General features: G+C 57.0%; 12 protein-coding genes across 12 annotated transcripts; 9 read left to right on the top strand and 3 right to left on the bottom strand.

The window, feature by feature from the left end:
• Positions 1 to 73: 73 nt before the first annotated feature.
• Positions 74 to 544, top strand: KL911_004705 (uncharacterized protein; the record flags this gene model as incomplete). Its single annotated transcript, XM_043200026.1, has 1 exon — positions 74 to 544. The coding sequence occupies one exon, from the start codon at positions 74 to 76 to the stop codon at positions 542 to 544; it is 471 nt and encodes a 156-aa protein (XP_043052607.1).
• Positions 545 to 575: 31 nt separating this feature from the next.
• On the bottom strand, positions 576 to 1,403 carry KL911_004704 (uncharacterized protein; the record flags this gene model as incomplete). The annotated part of the gene is made up of 1 exon (XM_043200025.1): positions 576 to 1,403. One exon carries the CDS (start codon positions 1,401 to 1,403, stop codon positions 576 to 578), a length of 828 nt encoding a protein of 275 aa, XP_043052606.1.
• Positions 1,404 to 1,448: 45 nt separating this feature from the next.
• Positions 1,449 to 2,348, top strand: KL911_004703 (uncharacterized protein; the record flags this gene model as incomplete). Its single annotated transcript, XM_043200024.1, has 1 exon — positions 1,449 to 2,348. The coding sequence occupies one exon, from the start codon at positions 1,449 to 1,451 to the stop codon at positions 2,346 to 2,348; it is 900 nt and encodes a 299-aa protein (XP_043052605.1).
• Positions 2,349 to 2,391: 43 nt separating this feature from the next.
• On the bottom strand, positions 2,392 to 4,164 carry KL911_004702 (uncharacterized protein; the record flags this gene model as incomplete). Its single annotated transcript, XM_043200023.1, has 1 exon — positions 2,392 to 4,164. One exon carries the CDS (start codon positions 4,162 to 4,164, stop codon positions 2,392 to 2,394), a length of 1,773 nt encoding a protein of 590 aa, XP_043052604.1.
• A 121-nt stretch (positions 4,165 to 4,285) lies between these two features.
• KL911_004701 (uncharacterized protein) lies at positions 4,286 to 5,293 on the top strand (the record flags this gene model as incomplete). Its single annotated transcript, XM_043200022.1, has 1 exon — positions 4,286 to 5,293. The coding sequence occupies one exon, from the start codon at positions 4,286 to 4,288 to the stop codon at positions 5,291 to 5,293; it is 1,008 nt and encodes a 335-aa protein (XP_043052603.1).
• Positions 5,294 to 5,439: 146 nt separating this feature from the next.
• KL911_004700 (uncharacterized protein) lies at positions 5,440 to 7,716 on the top strand (the record flags this gene model as incomplete). The annotated part of the gene is made up of 1 exon (XM_043200021.1): positions 5,440 to 7,716. The coding sequence occupies one exon, from the start codon at positions 5,440 to 5,442 to the stop codon at positions 7,714 to 7,716; it is 2,277 nt and encodes a 758-aa protein (XP_043052602.1).
• Positions 7,717 to 7,785: 69 nt separating this feature from the next.
• On the top strand, positions 7,786 to 8,577 carry KL911_004699 (uncharacterized protein; the record flags this gene model as incomplete). The annotated part of the gene is made up of 1 exon (XM_043200018.1): positions 7,786 to 8,577. The coding sequence occupies one exon, from the start codon at positions 7,786 to 7,788 to the stop codon at positions 8,575 to 8,577; it is 792 nt and encodes a 263-aa protein (XP_043052601.1).
• Positions 8,578 to 8,941: 364 nt separating this feature from the next.
• On the top strand, positions 8,942 to 9,457 carry KL911_004698 (uncharacterized protein; the record flags this gene model as incomplete). The annotated part of the gene is made up of 1 exon (XM_043200017.1): positions 8,942 to 9,457. The coding sequence occupies one exon, from the start codon at positions 8,942 to 8,944 to the stop codon at positions 9,455 to 9,457; it is 516 nt and encodes a 171-aa protein (XP_043052600.1).
• Positions 9,458 to 9,621: 164 nt separating this feature from the next.
• Positions 9,622 to 11,771, top strand: KL911_004697 (uncharacterized protein; the record flags this gene model as incomplete). Its single annotated transcript, XM_043200016.1, has 2 exons — positions 9,622 to 10,252; positions 10,321 to 11,771. The coding sequence occupies 2 exons, from the start codon at positions 9,622 to 9,624 to the stop codon at positions 11,769 to 11,771; spliced, it is 2,082 nt and encodes a 693-aa protein (XP_043052599.1).
• Positions 11,772 to 12,026: 255 nt separating this feature from the next.
• KL911_004696 (uncharacterized protein) lies at positions 12,027 to 14,664 on the top strand (the record flags this gene model as incomplete). Its single annotated transcript, XM_043200015.1, has 2 exons — positions 12,027 to 12,452; positions 12,520 to 14,664. 2 exons carry the CDS (start codon positions 12,027 to 12,029, stop codon positions 14,662 to 14,664), a joined length of 2,571 nt encoding a protein of 856 aa, XP_043052598.1.
• A 70-nt stretch (positions 14,665 to 14,734) lies between these two features.
• Positions 14,735 to 15,790, top strand: KL911_004695 (uncharacterized protein; the record flags this gene model as incomplete). Its single annotated transcript, XM_043200014.1, has 1 exon — positions 14,735 to 15,790. One exon carries the CDS (start codon positions 14,735 to 14,737, stop codon positions 15,788 to 15,790), a length of 1,056 nt encoding a protein of 351 aa, XP_043052597.1.
• A 94-nt stretch (positions 15,791 to 15,884) lies between these two features.
• KL911_004694 (uncharacterized protein) lies at positions 15,885 to 17,360 on the bottom strand (the record flags this gene model as incomplete). Its single annotated transcript, XM_043200013.1, has 1 exon — positions 15,885 to 17,360. The coding sequence occupies one exon, from the start codon at positions 17,358 to 17,360 to the stop codon at positions 15,885 to 15,887; it is 1,476 nt and encodes a 491-aa protein (XP_043052596.1).
• Between the last annotated feature and the right edge of the window lie 74 nt (positions 17,361 to 17,434).

Below are 17,434 nucleotides of genomic sequence, written 5' to 3'. Positions count from 1 at the left end.
TTCTCATTCCTTCTCTATCGTCGAACATTTTCAAAGATAACATTTTTTTCAACCCTCATTTTTTTTTTTATCAATGTCCCGCCAGCCTACGTTGAGAGATGTGCTAGACACGTTTTTAACCGGTGGTCGCACCGAAAACCAGTCGTCCATAATCAGCGAGTATCTGGAAAGTCTGAGGCAGCAGGAACATAGCCCGGAAATGATGGAGGCGTTGGTGAGAGCAATACTGGACCCCAATGGAGCGCCGCTACACGACGAGAACAAAGGCATAGACGACGATCTACTGGACACATTCGAAAGAGTCAAAATCTCCAGCATTCCAAAGGACAAATGCTGTCCGATCTGCACCAACGAGTTCCACCAGGAAGAATATCCGTTGATAGTGCAGCTGCCATGCAATCCTAAGCATTATTTTGATCTCGACTGCATCGGGCCTTGGCTGAAGCTCAATAGGACGTGTCCCCTATGCAGAGTGGACGTTACGCAGAAAAAGAAGATTGAGATCTCCGATAGCGAGGAGGAACAGGATCTCATGTACGGCTAAATATACGAATGGACTTTTCGTTCTATGTACATCAATCTTCGCTCTTGCCCAGCTTCTCTCTCACGGTCTCTTGCTGTTCGGAGTCCAGGTGCCGGGCGAAAATCGGGTCCTGCAGCAGCTCTGCCACCTTCTGGGCGACTGGAGACTGGGACTCGCCCTCCAGCGTTTCGAGGGTCGAGGCAAGGTCCGACACCTGTTTGGCACCGTCCGGCAGCTTAGCCATGGTGTTGCCCATTCCCAACGGCTCCTGGACGTACATATTGCACTTCATACCGACTCCCCACATAGAATGCTTCTGGAGCACGCTCAACATGATATCCACAACCTCGTTGTCGGAGTCCCAGATTTTTATAACACGGCCATGCGTGTGTCTTTCGAAATTCTCTTTGACTTTGGCGTGTACGAATGGAGATTTGATCACTGTCCATCTTTCTGTTCTTTTAGGCATCGGAAGCGGTCCTGTGGCTGGCAACCCCAAATAGTAGGCGACTCTGAGCGCAAAGTCTGCGATGAACTCGAGGTTTTGGGGTTCAAAGGACTTGAACACGATCTCTGCCTTGAGATGGCCGTACTTGACCTCGTGCTTCAGAGGAGCGTAATAGTTGAGCTCAGCATTAATGGGCAACGGTCTGTCTGTTCCGGGCAGTTCCTCTTCCTTCGTGGCGACTTGGGGGTTGTATTTCTTGAATGTGTCCACTAATTGCGACTTTTGCAACTTCTCGTCGCTCACTTTTGGGAGCTCGGTCAACTGAAGTTTCAAGGCGGCAAGCTCGTCTAGCTCGCGATTCAGATTGCGTTCACATGCGGTCGACGAAAAGAGGCGACGCGCTGCGCGCAAGCAAGCCGCCGTCTTGAACATGGTGATAAAAATTTTCAACACTTTTTTTCCTTTGAGAAATATTATATGGGAAAAAGCAGTAAGGATAAAAGAGACGTCTACTACAGAAAGGCCAAGGAGGAGGGCTGGCGAGCGCGTTCCGCGTACAAGCTGCTGCAGCTGAACGAGCAGTTTGGGCTTTTCAACGACATCCACCGCGTGGTGGATCTGTGTGCTGCTCCAGGGTCGTGGTCGCAAGTGCTGAGCCGTGAAATCTTCAAAGACGAGCGTTCTGACGCCCAGATAGTCGCCGTGGACCTCCAGCCAATGGCACCGATTGACAACGTCGTCACACTGCAGGCAGACATCACCGATCCTCGCACACTGGACAAAATCCTCGGCATCTTTGGCGGAGAGAAAGCCGACTTTGTCTGCTCTGACGGCGCTCCAGATGTGACTGGACTGCACGATCTGGACGAGTACATCCAGGCACAGCTAGTTCTGTGCGCGCTGCGTCTTGCTACCTGCTTGTTGAAGGAAGGAGGCACATTTGTGGCGAAGATCTTCAGAGGCAGAGATATCGATCTCCTGTACAGTCAGCTCGGGTTTCTGTTTGAAAAAGTGGTCTGTGCCAAGCCGCGGGCCTCGCGGGGCACGTCACTCGAGTCGTTCATCGTCTGCATCGGCTACAAGCCGAGAGAAGGATGGAAGCCTGATCTGCAACCAGAGCTGTCCACCGAGGAATACTTCCAGAACATGAACATCGGCCGCGCCAGGTTGCACGAGGACCTGCGCGTAGACTACGAAGAGCGCAAGGTAGCACCGTTTGTGGCCTGTGGGGACCTCAAAACCAGCTACGACTCGGATGCCTCTTACTCGCTGGACACCGCGGTCAAGCACAGCCTAGACCCTGTGCAAATGCCCACGGACCCGCCGTACAAGCGCGCGTTGGAGATGAAACGCCAGGGCCGGCTGCGTGGCAAATAACAACAGAAACCTCTAGCCTACAGTAATTCTGTAATCTAATTAATTACTCGTGCTTGTCCTCCTTCTTTTCCTCGGCCTTGGTCACCTGGTCGGGTTTCAAGGTAGGGAACAGCAGCACCTCTCTGATGGTGTTGGAGTCGGTCAAGAACATGGCCAGTCTGTCGATACCACAGCCCCATCCGGCGGTCGGTGGCAGACCGTACTCTAAAGCGTTGCAGAACGTCTCGTCAATCAGCTGGGCTTCGTCGTCTCCCTGGGCTTTCTGTCTGGCCTGCTCCTCAAATCTCTGTCTCTGGTCAAATGGGTCGTTCAGCTCCGTGTAGGCGTTGCAGATCTCCTTGGTGGCAACGAAAACCTCGAACCGCTCACACAGACCCGGCTTGGATCTGTCGTACTTGGCCAGCGGAGACATCATCTGCGGGTGGCCAAAGATGAACGTAGGGTTGATACACGTGTCCTCGAGCTCTCCAACAAGCTTGTCCAGCATTCTGGCGTTGGTGAGAGGCGGAGGACAATCCAGCTTGTGCTTGACCAGGATGCTCTTGAGGAACTCGCCGGTCTCTTTGGTGTGCAGCTGGTCTCCCGGAGGGAATTTGACGTCGAAAAGCTTCTCCAGCTCCTCTATCATGTTGATTCTCTTCCATGGCCTCGAGAAGTCCAGGGTCAGCTCCTTGCCGTCTGGACCGTCTGGATGGTACTTGATCTTGTAGTCTCCAGTGATCTCCTTAACCATCTCCGAGAACAGCAGCTCCGTGGTGTCCATCAGGTCGTACACGTCGGCGTAGGCCTCGTAGAACTCGCACGTGGTGAACTCCGGGTTATGGGTCATGTCGATTCCCTCGTTTCTGAACTGTCTACCGATCTCGTAAACTCTCTCCAGACCGCCAACGACCAGCTCCTTCAAAAACAGCTCAGGAGCAATTCTCATGTACATGTCCATGTCCAGGTCGTTGTGGTGGGTGATGAAAGGCTTTGCCGTGGCTCCTCCAGCAATGACGTTCATCATCGGCGTCTCGACCTCGATGAAGTTCCTGCTGTCCAAAAACTTTCTGATGTAAGAAATAATCTTGGATCTCGTAACGAACGTGTCCTTGGTGGACTTGTTCATGATCAGGTCCAGGTATCTTTTTCTGTACCTGGCCTCCTGGTCCTTGAATCCGTAGTGCTCAGTTGGCAGCATGTGCAGACATGGCGTTAGAAGCTTGACCTTGGTAGCGAACACAGAAAGCTCGCCCTCACCGCCTTTGGCTGGGTTCGTTCTTCCCGGGTAGCCCTCCACGCCGATAATGTCTCCTCTTCTGAGTATGTCGTGCATGTCCTGGAAGTCGCCGTCGGCGTCCTGGGCTTGGGCCATGATCTGGACGTTGGTGCCCTCTCCGGCCAGGTTGTAGAACTTGAGCTTCGATCCGGACTCTCTCTTGACCATGATTCTACCGGCGACGCTGACCTTGACATCTGGCAAAGTCTCACCTTTCTTGAGATGGGCATACTTCTCTCTAAACTGGTCGAGTCTCAGCGAAACGTGGAACTTGTGAGGGTAAGGGTTTTTTTCGCTGTGGGGCTGTCTCAGCTCGTTGATCTGTGCCGATCTAATTTCGAAATACTGGTTAGGGTTGAGGTTGGCCATGTCGTCCTTCTTCTTGGTGACTTTCGGTGCGGTCTCGGCAGCTTTCTTGGCCTTTTCAGCCTTCTTGGCCTCCAGAGCACGCAGCTTCTGTCTCTTCTTCAGCTCCGACTTGGACACCTGTTCACCAGTGACCTCGTCCAAATAGGTCTTCTGCAATGATTCTGTCACTTCCTCAACTTTGTCAGACATAACGGTCGACGTTTTAGCTGGATAGTTTTTTTTTTTTTTAGTTCTTTTTCGTCGCACTTGGGTGAGTATTGCACACTGGCCTCAAGAAAATTTTCCATTCTAAAAACCCAATTTGTACGCCATGACGATCAACGTGGAGATCAGCGCCAGCGTGGCCCTGAAAATCAGCAAAGTTGGCGAAGACACGTACCCAGCAACAGAGGCGGGATCACTGTTTGGATTGGATGTTGTCAGCGAGCCAAGCGAGGAGAAAAGACACACCACAATAAAGGTTTCCCATGCGTTCCAATTCCCTCCGTCCTACACCAACGACGAGATTTTCAGTCTCAGGGCGTCGAACGTCAAATACCAGAACGACCTGCTTGCGAAGCTCAAAGACACAAAGGTGGGGGTGAAACATTTAGGGTGGTTTTTGACGACGAACGGTGGTAGGTTCGTGGGCCAGTCGCTCATTGAAGCGATAATTAACCAGCAGAATGAGAACCTCACAGAAAACAGAGACTCAACGCCGGTGGTGGTGCTGGTTTTTGACACCCTCAAGTCGATGGACGGCCTGCTGAGCTTGAGAGCGTTCAAGCTGAGCGAGTCGTTTGTCAGAGCATGGAAGTCGGACGAGAGATTTGTTTCGAAAAACCTGTACGAAAACAGACTTACCTACAGAAACATTTTTGAGGAGGTGCCTCTGAAAATCAAGAACAACCACCTGTCCAACCTGAAGTTGCAGGAGCTGAGCCCTGAGTTTGAGGAGGACTCGTGTTTGGAGCTGACGGGCGCAACATTGGCGTCGATGAACCTGACCGTCGACAACCTGGCCGAGGCCGTCGATAACTTCAACCACACTTTGGGAAATCTCAACTACTACCAGCGCAACCTGTCCAGAGAGCTTGTGAAGATCAACCAGTGGAAACAGCAGATAAGACAGCAGAACGAGGAGAAAATCAAGACAGATCCGAATGCAAAACTCACAGAGACAGAGAACGACTGGCACAGACACTTCAGACTGCCTGTCCAGCCGTCCAAATACGACAACCTGGTGACGAGCGGGCTGATAAATAGCTACTGCAACAGCCTCGAGACCGACTGCTCGATCGAGCAGGTCAAGATTGCGGGTATCGAGGAGTATAACTAATGCATGAGAACTATAGCTTATGGCGTATGTAGCTGTCGCCGCCCTGGCAGGCTCTCGTGGTGCGCTTTGCTGCCACGATTATTTTCCGTGCATTATATATTTGCACGACCAAAAAATAAAACATTATTCCCATCTCTTTTTTCCCCATGCAGTACGTTGGAAGAGCCATCGGCTCTGTCTCCAAGACATGGAGCTCGATCAACCCAGCCACACTGTCGGGAGCAATTGACGTGATTGTTGTGGAGCAACCGGACGGAGAGCTCGCGTGCTCGCCGTTCCATGTTCGGTTTGGCAAGTTTCAGCTCCTGAGACCCTCGCAGAAGAAGGTGGATTTCATTGTGAATGGCGAGATCACCGACCTGCCGATGAAGCTGGGCGACGGCGGCGAGGCGTTTTTTGTGTTCGAAACGGATGGATACATCCCACCAGACCTCCAGACGTCGCCCGTGATCAGCCCGGTCAGCTCGCCAGGCAGCAGTCCCAAGTCCAGTGAGCCCGCTATTGCGTATCCGGCCGAGGAGCCGGAGTATCTGGACATTGGCGAGGGCGCAAACGACAGTTTCAGCGCGTCGCTGCCGTCCGTACGGTCGGACACTGCGCTGCTCGAGCACTCGCCCACCACTATCCGGAAAGCGGGCACTGCCTCGTCGTTCGACCGCGCAAAGAAGATCTCCAGCAAGCTGACAAAAAAGAACATCCCGTCCAAGGTGGAGGCCAACGGTGACATCATGCTGGACATGCAGGGGTACAAGAGCAACGACCAGAATATTCACGACTCCGATGCCATGATCCGACAACTGCTGATCGACGAGTTTGGCGAGGACGTCGACATCAACGCGCTCGTCGACAAGGACCTACACGGCAACATCCGGATCCTGAGCTCGGACGACTTGGCAGACGACGAGTCTGCGTCGCTCGAGACACGCACAGAGCCGCAGTCGTCGGCCTCCACCGCGTCCTCCATCATTTCAGATATTGACACAGATACCGTGAAGACGCAGCGGGACAACCATTTCAAGACGCTCCGGCTCACGTCCGAGCAGCTCAAGTGTCTGTCGCTGAGGCCGGGCGAGAACGACCTGCAGTTCAGCGTCAATAAGGGCAGGGCCATGGTCTCTGCGAAGCTGTTTCTCTGGAAGCACAATGTTCCGATCGTAATCTCGGACATCGACGGCACCATCACCAAGTCGGACGCCCTGGGCCACGTCCTGACCATGCTGGGCAGAGACTGGACGCATGTTGGCGTCGCCAAATTATTTGCAGACATCCAGTTCAACGGATACAACATTTTGTATTTGACTGCCCGTTCTGTTGGTCTGGCCGATTCCACCCGGTCATACTTGAATGGAATCGTGCAGGATGGCATTAAATTGCCTGTGGGGCCGGTGATCCTCTCGCCTGACCGCACTATTGCTGCGCTGAAGCGCGAGATTGTGCTGAAAAAACCAGAGGTGTTCAAGATGGCCTGTCTGAACGACATCAAGGCACTTTACGACAAGAAACAACCCCGTAACGCAGAGACTCCCCAAACGGACGGATCATCATCCAGACAGACCGCTGCCGACAACCCGTACACTCCGTTCTACGCTGGCTTTGGAAATAGAATCACCGACGCCCTGTCCTATAGAAATGTCGGCATTCCCTCATCGCGCATCTTTACCATCAACCCTGACGGCGACGTGCACATGGAGCTTCTCGAGATGGCCGGATACAAGTCGTCGTACGTCTCGATCGGAGAGTTGGTGGACCAGTTCTTTCCGCCGGTGAACGTCTCGCGGACGCGCCAGGGCGCCCTGGGCATTGCGGACCCCATTCACCAGTTCAGCGACGTGAATTTCTGGCGGAATCCGGTTTTGAGTGTCGACGATCTTTCCGACGACGAGAGCGAGAGCGAGACGGACCAGCCGAGGAGCAGAGACGAGCTTACAAGCGCGGGAACAGGCTCACAGCGTCTGGGCGGATTTTTCTCGCGGTCGCCTGTTTCCAGGAGCACGGGGCCTGAGGAAGAGCCCCGGGCAGAGTATTCGTTTGACGAGCAGGACGAGGACGAGAATCTGGACCCGGACTACGTGTACGAGGACGAAGATCTGGACGACGATCTGGAGGACGACTACGACGAGGAGTATGAGGAGGATCTCGATGATGTCGATGATGTCGATGCGGATGATTTAGATGAGGACGGTGGCGACGACGATGTTGATGAAGAACTGGACGGGGAGCTGCTCGACGACCGACTGGTGGACCACGAAGCTCCCGAGTACGTTTCCAGCCCCAACCGGATCCTTAACCCCTCATTCGGCATCGCGAGCCCCAAGAGCCTCGCGAACCTAAACGTTGACACGAAAAACGCCACGGGGACATTTATAAACGCTAAGCAGATGCTGCAGAACCTGTCTTTGGAGGATGCTGGCGACGAAAAATAGGCATAGAGCATAACGAGAAATAATGAAATAAATTTATTTGCACAGCCGCACGTAGATTCTCCCAGTCACATGGCGTTGGACACTCGTCTTTTCGAGCCTATCGGCCGCAGAGATGTCGAGGACCATGTGTTTGAGATGTATGTTGAACACGCGCCGCCGGAAAGCGCTGGACTGGGGTATTTGTCGCGGATGGACGAGGTGCGGGTCGCAGTCGGAGACGACGAGTATTTGGTCCAGCAATCGGTTTCTGCCTTCAATAGCAGCAACAGGGACGGCACGACGGGGTTCGTGGCGTGGTCGACGTCGAAAATGGTGGCTGAGTGGCTTCTACAGCCGAGTAACGCCGTCTTCGACGCGATGAGGAATTCTCGCGTAGTGGAGCTGGGGTCCGGTGTGTCGGGGCTGCTGGCGTGCTCGGTGGGCCAAAAATGCAGTCATTACGTGTGCACAGACCAGCAGGGGGTGATGAAGCTGCTCAAGAAGAACATAAGTCGCAACGGCGGCGCTTTCGAGTCGTCCACCATTGCTACCAAAAATACGTCCAGACGGCGCAACGTGCCGCGAATCGACGCTGTGCCGTTCGACTGGGAGCATTCGTCGCCCGAGGCGGTCCTGGAGCTCGTTCAGGAATACCCGGATTTTATCATTACCTGTGATACTATATACAATCCGTACCTGATACCGCATCTGGTGCGGGCGGCCGAGACGCTGGCGGGTCCGCAAACAGGCATACTGGTCGCGGTCCAACTGCGCGAAAGCAGTCTTCTGAACGACTTCCTGGTCCACGCGGTGGACCGGTTCCGCGTGTATCGTGTTCCGGGGGTTGAGGACGGCTATGGAGTGTACTATCTGGAGAAGTAAATCAGTGGGTCAAGAACCATCTTCCTTTCTCCTTTCTTCTCTTGAGGATCTTGCGTCCGGTGCGCGAGCACGCCCTGGCAAGAAATCCCAGCCGTCTTTTTCTTTTGAGCGTGTTAGGCTGGTATGTGTTACCGAGGTTTCCTCCTCTAAAACCACCTCTTGTGGCCCATCTTCTCTGGAGAAAACCGAAGAGCGACGAGGCGCCCGCGGGCTGGCCGAGCGCGGCAGACGTCAGCGCGAGCGAGGCCGGCCGCACAGGACGAGTGGCCGCAACGGAAAACTGTCTGATCGACTGGCACCAGAGACCAAAGTTCATGTCGAAAAAAAATATGAAAAATAAGAAAAAATAAAAAGTATTTGTCCCATGTCATTTCGCAAGAGAGTCACGGCGTCGGCTGTGAACTCGCCCGTTGTTGCCAGCGTTTACGCGACCGCTTCTCTGTCCTCAGAAGAGACCCAGCAGCTGCTTGACCAGTTCATTAGCGAGTGCGACCGTCTCGAGGCCACCGCCTTGGATAAGAGCTACCATGGGCCCGATTCGACCACTCTGAGCCAGCTGAAGCGGCTGCAGAGAGAACTGAGGGGTCTGCCGCCGCTGCTGCTGGAGGGCCAGGCCAAGGAGAAGAGCGAGAAGGTGCCGAAGAAGACTGTTTTCGAGGACGTTGGGGAGAAGCCGAAAAAGATTGTGTTTGACGAAGAGCCGCAGGGGGCTGAGACAGCGGGGGACGAGACAGCAGAGGCCGACGAGACGGTGGTGAGCGACGAGAACGGCGAGGAACGGCAGAAGAAGCGCAAACTGGAGAAGAAGGACAAGAGAGACAAGAAGGACAAGAAGGACAAGAAGGCGAAGAAAAGCAAGAAGGAGAAGAGCGCGGAGTGACTCTGACGGGCCCGTTTGGTTTGCGCTAGTAGCACAAGGCGGAGGAAAGCAGCCGAAACCGGCAGAATAAAAAGCGCGCCAAAATGCAGCGAAGCGTATAAATAAACTAATAAATCAATCGTCTGAAATAATTAAGCACATAATATTATCTCACCCTCGCACCGATGTCGTTCAAGCTTGGCCTCTCAGGGTCGGCGCATTCGACCACGCAGCTGAGCGACCATGTGCTGCCGTCGCACGCGAGCGTGCACCGGGCGGTTGCGAACGACGGCTACAACGACTTGACGCTGAACCTGATGAGCACGCTACGGAACAAGCACAAGACAGAGACCCAGGGCCTGGGGCGCGACTACTGGCTCGACGACTCGTCGGCGACGAAGTGCCGGGCCTGCGACCGCACGTTCACGACGTTCCGCCGCAAGCACCACTGTCGGATCTGCGGCAAGATCTTCTGCAGCAGCTGTACTACGTTCATCGACGGCGACAAGTTCAACCATCCGGGCAAGATGCGGGTGTGTCTTTTGTGTCTGAAACTGGCCGATCGGTACCAGGAGTACGCCTCGAGCGAGGACGAGTCGGTGGGCGACGAGTCGAACAGCTCGACACAGGTTTCGGAGACGCTCTCGCCCGTGCGCGCGGACTCTGAGAGCCGCGACACGCAGTCGCTGGCGGCGACGGCGGACGAGCAGTTTGTGCCGCGCTCTGCGCCGACGCCGCCGCCGATGATGGCGATCCCGACGACGCGCAAGGGCGAGGCGATCGAGATCGACATCCCGCGCTCGAACTCGGTCAGCCGTCGCAGCCGCGGCAACACGCTGCTGGCGGGCAGGCCGTTCCACGCGGGCAACGGCGGCGCAGACCAGGACAAGAAGACGCTGACGCCGCTCAACTTCACGGCGGCGGCGGCGAACGCGGCCGCCGACGCCGCGTCCTCGATCTTCAACTTCGGCACGGCGATCCTGCCGGGCAACCACCAGCCGTCCGCCGACTCGCGCCACGACGAGGAGTACGCGCTGTCGGCCTCGCACACGCTGCTGAGCTCGCCGTCGGAGCTGTCCGACGACGAGGACGAGCCGGGACTGCTGGCGTTCACTTCCGTGCACTCGAACCCGCTCAACAACCACGAGTTCAACTGGACGTACCACAGTCCGAACGCCGGCATGTTCAAGCTCGAGGACGCGGGCAGCATGACGGGGCGCAAGGTGTTCCGCACCAACAGGGCGCGGCGGCCGACCAACTTCCACCGGCTCAAGCACCGGCGCATGAGTCGCAGCGGGACGCGCGTGGCCAGCGACGCGAGCTCGAGCCCGCCGTTTGGGCGGGCGGTGTCCGGCGGGTTCGGGCTCGGGTTCGAGGAGTTCGAGTTCATGGACGACTTCCTGCGCGCGGGCGAAAACCATGCGCGGCAGCTGCTCACGCAGCTGCTGACCGACCGCCGGGTGGAGCACATCGAGGTCTGGACACGGACGCTCATCAAGTGTCTCAAGCGGATTTCCAGCGTGCCCGTGGAGCTGGCGAACGGCGAGAGCTTCGACATCTCGAACTACCTCAAGCTGAAACGGATCCCCGGCTCCTCGATCGAGGACTCGGGCGTGCTGGACGGCGTCGTGTTCTCCAAGTGTCTGCCGCTCAAGACGATGGCCGACAGCATCCAGAGCCCGCGCATCATGCTGGTGACGTTCCAGATCGAGTACGAGCAGGAGGCCGACACGCGGTTCTCGAGCCTGGAACCGCTCATCGCGCAGCAGGACGAGTATCTGGAGAAGCTGGTGGCGCGGATCGTGGCGCTGCGGCCGAGCGTGGTGCTGGCCGAGAGCACGGTGAACGGCTACGCGCTGAAGCTGCTGGCGGACGCGGGCATCACGGTCGCGTTCAACCTCAAGCCGCAGCTGCTGCGCAAAATAGCGCGCATGACCAAGGCAGACGTCGTCAACTCGATCGACAAGCTGGCCACCAACCCGGTGCTGGGCCGCTGCGGCAAGTTCGAGGTGCGCTCGTACGTGCACGATTCGGTGCGCCGGACGTACGTGTTTCTGACAGGCTGCAACCCGGAGGCAGGGTTCACGGTGGTGCTGCGCGGCGGCAGCAGAGAAGAGCTGGCAAAGGTGAAGGAGTGCGCAACGCTGATGGCGTACGTGTTTTTCAACGTGAAGCTGGAGTCCGGGCTGATGCGCGACCAGTGTCTGCAGGCGGGCGACTACGACTTCCACCCGGCGGTGGAGCCGCTGCACAGCATGAGCCTGGGCAGCTACCGGGACGTGGAGCGCGCGTTCGACGTGCGGATCCTGTCGTCGTCGCCGTGGGTGCGGTTTGAGCGGCCGTTTGTGCTCGAGCGGCTGGCGCTGTACCAGGCGCGGCTGGACAGGAACGCGGAGCTGCGCCGGCGGTTTGCCGAGCTGGCCGGCGCCGGCGCCAGCGAAGCCGTGGGCGAGCTGCTGCAGCAGTGGAACGTGCGCGTCGACGCCGACGAGCTGCCGCAGCGCGACGCCGACCTCGCCAAGCTCGTCGAGCAGCACGAGGACTACGTCGACAAGCACAACCGGTACGAGATCGCGCTGGCCGAGAAGCAATGGGAGCAGTTCTGGCACCCGCGCCGGTTCATCTTCTTCGACCCAAACTACCACCAGAACATCGTCACGCTGTACAGCATGGTGTCGACCAAAAACGCGACGCCGTGCGTGGGCCCGGAGATCCAGGTCACCGACTACTACTGGGACAACGACTTCTGTCTGGGCCAGTACATCGAGCACCTCTGTGTGAACGCGTCCCAGATGTGCACAGAAGGGTGCGGGCTGACGATGAAGGAGCACTTCCGGTCGTACGTGCACGGCAGCGGCAAGGTGGATGTCGTGGTGGAGACGAACCCGAAGCCGTTGCAGGGCTGCGAGAACATGATCATGGCGTGGAGTCTGTGCAAGAGCTGCCAGAACACGACGCCGGTGCTTCCGCTGAGCGACAACGCGTGGAAGTACTCGTTTGGCAAGTACCTGGAGCTGTCGTTCTGGTGTCGCGGGATGAAGGTGAAGGGCGCCGCGTGCGCGCACGATTTCTACCGCGACCAGATCCACTACTTCAGTTTCCAGAACCTGGCTGTGCGCGTTGAGTACTCGGAGGTGGAAATCCTGGAGCTGGTGCCGCCCAAGTTCCAGCTTTTCTGGAAGCCCGAGTACGACCTGCACATCAAGGTGCAGACGTACAAGCAGGTGGTGAAGCGGACGACGGTGTTTTTCGAGAGCGTGCGGAGCCGGCTGAACCGGCTGAAGCTGGACAGCATGACGGAGGACCGGATCGAGGCAGCGCAGCAGCGGGTGCTGGAGCTGAAGAAGCGCGTCGACCAGCAGCAGACGGCGATGCTCCAGCTGGCCGAGGACATCTACCGCACGACGCCGGTTTCGGGCCACCTGCGGCTGACGGGGGTGATCCGCGAGGTGCAGGAGCTGTCGAACGAGTGGAATTTCGAGTTCCAAGAGTTCGATAAGGATTTTCTGCCGACAGAGAAGGAAATCAAGAAAATCACGGCGTTCCAGCTGGACCGGCTGTTCAAGGTGGGCGGCGACAAGCCGGGCGAGCTGGCCGAGAAGGAGAAGGAGGAGGAGAAGGAGGAGAAGGAGGAGGAGGGAGCAGGCACGCGGCGACGCGGCAATCTGGTGCTGGAAAAAATCCAGGAGCTGCAGCAGGGCAGCAGCGAGCTGCAGAACCACATTCTGGAGACCGGCGACCGGGTGCTGCCGCGGCTGGCGGAGCTGAACAGCGAGGGCAAGGTCAAGAAGCTGGCGGAGTATTTCGACGCACAGGAGTTTTTCCGGCAGCGCGAGGAGGAGAAACGCAAACTGCAGGAGAACAGCTACCGGCACAAACTGGTGGCGTCGCGCCCGACGGTGGAGGTGTACAAGAACGTGAAGGACGCGGTGGAGGAGGAGCGCGCCGAGTCGGACAGGCGGGAGGAGCCGAAACAGCAGCCGGCGCAGCCGCAGCAGCCGCAGACGCAGCCGGAAAAATCGTCGCTGCTCAAGTCGCTGACGCATTTCTGGGCCGACCGGTCGGCGACCCTGTGGGAGCCGTTGTCGTTCCCGCTGGGCCCGACAGAGCACATCTTTGTCGACTCGGACGTGATTGTCCGCGAGGACGAGCCAAGCTCGATTATCGCGTTCTGCTTGAACACGGCAGATTACGGCTCCAAGCTGTACTACCAGGAAAAGCAGCAGCAGCAGGACGAGACCGACGACGGCGACTCTGCGTCGGCGCGGTCGGAACAGGAGACCAAGCAGAGCGCGCCCAGCAGCCACACGGGCGCCGGCACCGCGTGCTCGCCCGACCTCGAGAAAATCATGCTGAAAAAAGGCTTCCATCTGAAGTACCAGTTTGAGGAAGGGTACTCGACGATATCGTGCAAAATCTTCTTTGCCGAGCAGTTCGACGCGTTCCGCAGGCAGTGCGGCGTGAGCACCAAGTTCGTCGAGAGCCTGTCGCGGTGCGTGAAATGGGACTCGACGGGAGGCAAGTCCGGGTCGGCGTTTCTCAAGACGCTCGACGACCGGTTCATCATCAAAGAGCTGAGCCGGTCGGAGCTGGAGGCGTTTGTGCAGTTTGCGCCGAGCTACTTCGAGTACTTTGCTCAGGCGCTGTTCCACAGCCTGCCCACGGTGCTCGTCAAGATCTTCGGATTCTACCAGATCCAGGTCAAGACCAACATGCCGGGAGCGCGCTCGTACACGATGAACGTGCTCATCATGGAGAATCTCTTCTACAACCGCAAGATGACGCGGATATTCGACCTGAAGGGCTCGATGCGCAACAGACACGTCGAACAGACCGGCAAGGAGAACGAGGTGCTGCTGGACGAAAACATGGTGGAGTACATCTACGAGTCGCCGCTGTTTGTGCGCGAGAACGCCAAACGGCTGCTGCGCGCGTCGTTGTGGAACGACACGCTGTTTCTCGCCAAGATGAACGTGATGGACTACTCGCTGGTGGTGGGCATAGACTCGGAAAACAAGGAGCTGGTGGTGGGCATTATCGACTGTATCCGCACGTTCACCTGGGACAAGAAGCTGGAGAGCTGGGTCAAGGAAAAGGGCCTGGTAGGCGGTACCGGCGTTGGCAAGGAGCCGACGGTGATCACGCCGAAACAGTATAAGAACCGGTTCCGCGAGGCGATGGAGCGGTACATTCTGATGGCGCCGGGGCCGTTCTACACCAGCACGTGAGGCGCGTTGGGCAGCTACCGGTTGGAAAAATAATAAGTCACATAAATAAATAATTATTTAAATTTCTCGCATGTTTAGAGACCGCACAAACCTGTACATCTCGTACCGCCGGACCTTCCCGCACCACCGCGGCGTGTTCTCGGGCAAGGCGGACCGCTTCGACGGGCTCAAGGACGAGGAAGAGGGCCTTATCCAGCCGTACTCGGACGCCGGCGAAACAGAGATGGTGGAGTTGCCCCCCAGCATTGTCGAGCTGCAGCACAACTCAGAGCTCATGCTGGCAGACATACAGACCAAAATCACGGAATTGGGCAAGCTGTATAAGAAAAACCTGCTCCCTGGGTTCAGCGACACCACCGAGGACGACGCCAAAATCAAAGAACTGTCCTTCAAGATCACAAAGAGCTTCCAGCTAATGTACTCCGAAATCAAAACGCTGGACGACTCGCGGCTGCATTTCCACAAGGCGGCCGAGACAGAAATGGTGGACAACCTCAAGAAGAGTCTGGCCATCCGCACGCAGGATCTGTCCACGCAGTTCCGCAGTCTCCAGAACAGCTATATCCGCTACCTCAAACAAGACGACTTCGAGGTGCCTATCATAGACACCAAGGGCGGCGACAAGTTTGTCCAGACCGAGTCCAGCGAGAACATCGAGTCGTACTCGCGCCAGGCGCTGCAGGAGTCGTCGCAGCAGCTCATGTCGCAGCAGGAAACCATCAGCGACGAGTATCTCCACCAGCGCGAAGAGGAGATCTACAAGATCGCACAGGGCGTGATAGAAATCTCCACGATTTTCAAAGAGCTCGAAAACCTGGTGGTAGACCAGGGGACTGTGCTGGACAGAATTGACTACAATCTGAGCAAGACGGTTACCGACGTGAAAGGAGCGGACAAGCAGATGAAAAAGGCCGAAAAATACCAGAAGGCCACTGCCAAGTGCAAGCTGGTGTTTTTCCTGGTGCTGCTGATTCTGCTGTTCCTCATGATTCTCATAGTGAAGCCCAAAAGAGAGGAACATTACTACGAGCCCAAACCTGCACAGCCAGGCCAGCTGGCAGACCAGCCAGCGTCACCAAACACGCCCAACGACGACTACGACTCCCTGCTTGCAGAAAGCGGATAGTCTGCAACGGATATATTTCAGAAATGGAGAAGCAATAAATAACCAGATAATCGAAGCACGCTCTATCGATCGATACCTCGAACTCTAATGTACACTACAGTCTTCCGTAGGGACTGTCTTTGGATAACGAGGCCGCCGGGAAGTTGGGCCGCGGCCTGTTCTTGTAGCTGCCCGACGCCATGTGCTGCGGAACGGCGTCTCTGCCAATCATGCCCGGGTGCATGCCTTGCCGCGAGGCTCCGCCGAACTTCTTGTATCCCATGCGACGCGGTCCGCCACCTTCAAGGGCAAAGTCTGGATTGTTGTTGAAGAGAATATCCGCTCTGGTCTTGGGCTTTGGGGGGTTGTACGACGGAGCATAGTACGGCTGGTGCTGCGGAGGCGGCATCATCACAGGCGCCTGCTGCGGATAGTACTGTCCGCCGTACGGCAGCGGAGGCGCATTAGGAGCCGGCATGTACTGGCCGGGCAGCTTGGCTCTCTGGGGCGCTCCTTTGTAATATTTGGGGTTGACTTCTCGCTGAGAGACACTCGTGAAGTCTGACGCGGCGCTCGAGCTCATCTCGTTCGAGTTGCCCGAATGGCCGGGCAAGTTGTCGCTCGACAGCTTGAGACGCTCGTCGCGCGAATAGATGCTCGACGCAACAGGCGACGACATATCCCTGTCGGTCCCGTTCAGATTGTTGCTCAGCCCGGAACGCGAGTCGGAGTTGTCCAAGCTCGGGAGGTATAGTTTCGAGATATCGGGCAACCTGAGCTCGGGCGTGCCAGAGTTGATCGCGGTCGCGGAAACAGGCGTGTCGGCCGGCTTGTCGTTAAAAACGCTGCTGCCAAACTCCTGCGAGCCTGACTCGTGCTGTGTGACAGTGAAGTCTCGCAGCTTTTCCGGCTCCTCGTCCAGCGACGAGCGTGTGGCGAGCCCTGTCGGCCCAGTGAAACCCCCGGTGTACGGTTTTTGCAGCAACGACGCGGTGGAGTCGCTGACGGCCTTTTCGCCAAACATGCTCAGCTTATCGTCATCGTCGTCGTCCGCATAGCTCTGCGGGCCGACCTTGAGCGCGACAATGATCAGCACGAGGCTCACCAAGTTGAGTACTGCGGCGGGAACAAGCAGCCAGCCCGTCCACGTGAGATGCGGGAAGAACAACAAGACCACAGAAACACAAACAAGCACAGCTCCTGCGAACGACAGCACGGCCAGCAGCGTGCAAAATGCCCAGAAAACCGCAGAACGGCCCGCCCACCGGAAGTGGCCCCAGAAAACAAGGACGCTGCTCACAAGGGTCAGACCCACGGCGGCTGGCGTGGCCAAAATAAGCTTGCACAGGGTCTTCCTGGACTCGTTGCTCATCTTCCAGCCCGACCCGAGCCCCAGATACTTGCCGTCCGCAAAGGAGTACTTGCACCTGTTGGAACGGGTGTCGCAGTACCCAAACGAGCCAAAGGCGTAGTGCTGTGTCCGCGACAGGGGGAGCTTGGCGGAGATGGGCACCGACACCAGGGCCAGGATTAGAAACGCCAGCGAGACCAGCTGGAGCGCAAGGGCCAGCGTGTGTGTGTGGAACTTCATGAAGGCAATATATATTTTTTGCGGGACAGATATTTGTGGCTTACAAGGGCAGCAGCACACGGCGGTTTGATGAT

This window comes from Ogataea haglerorum, assembly GCF_019207285.1.
Source record: "Ogataea haglerorum isolate 81-453-3 chromosome Unknown 81-453-3_NODE_15_length_226208_cov_100.181872, whole genome shotgun sequence".
Classification (NCBI taxonomy): Eukaryota; Fungi; Ascomycota; class Pichiomycetes; order Pichiales; family Pichiaceae; genus Ogataea; species Ogataea haglerorum.
Note: the sequence above shows the minus strand (reverse complement) of the source record. Positions and strands in the feature narration are given on the sequence as shown.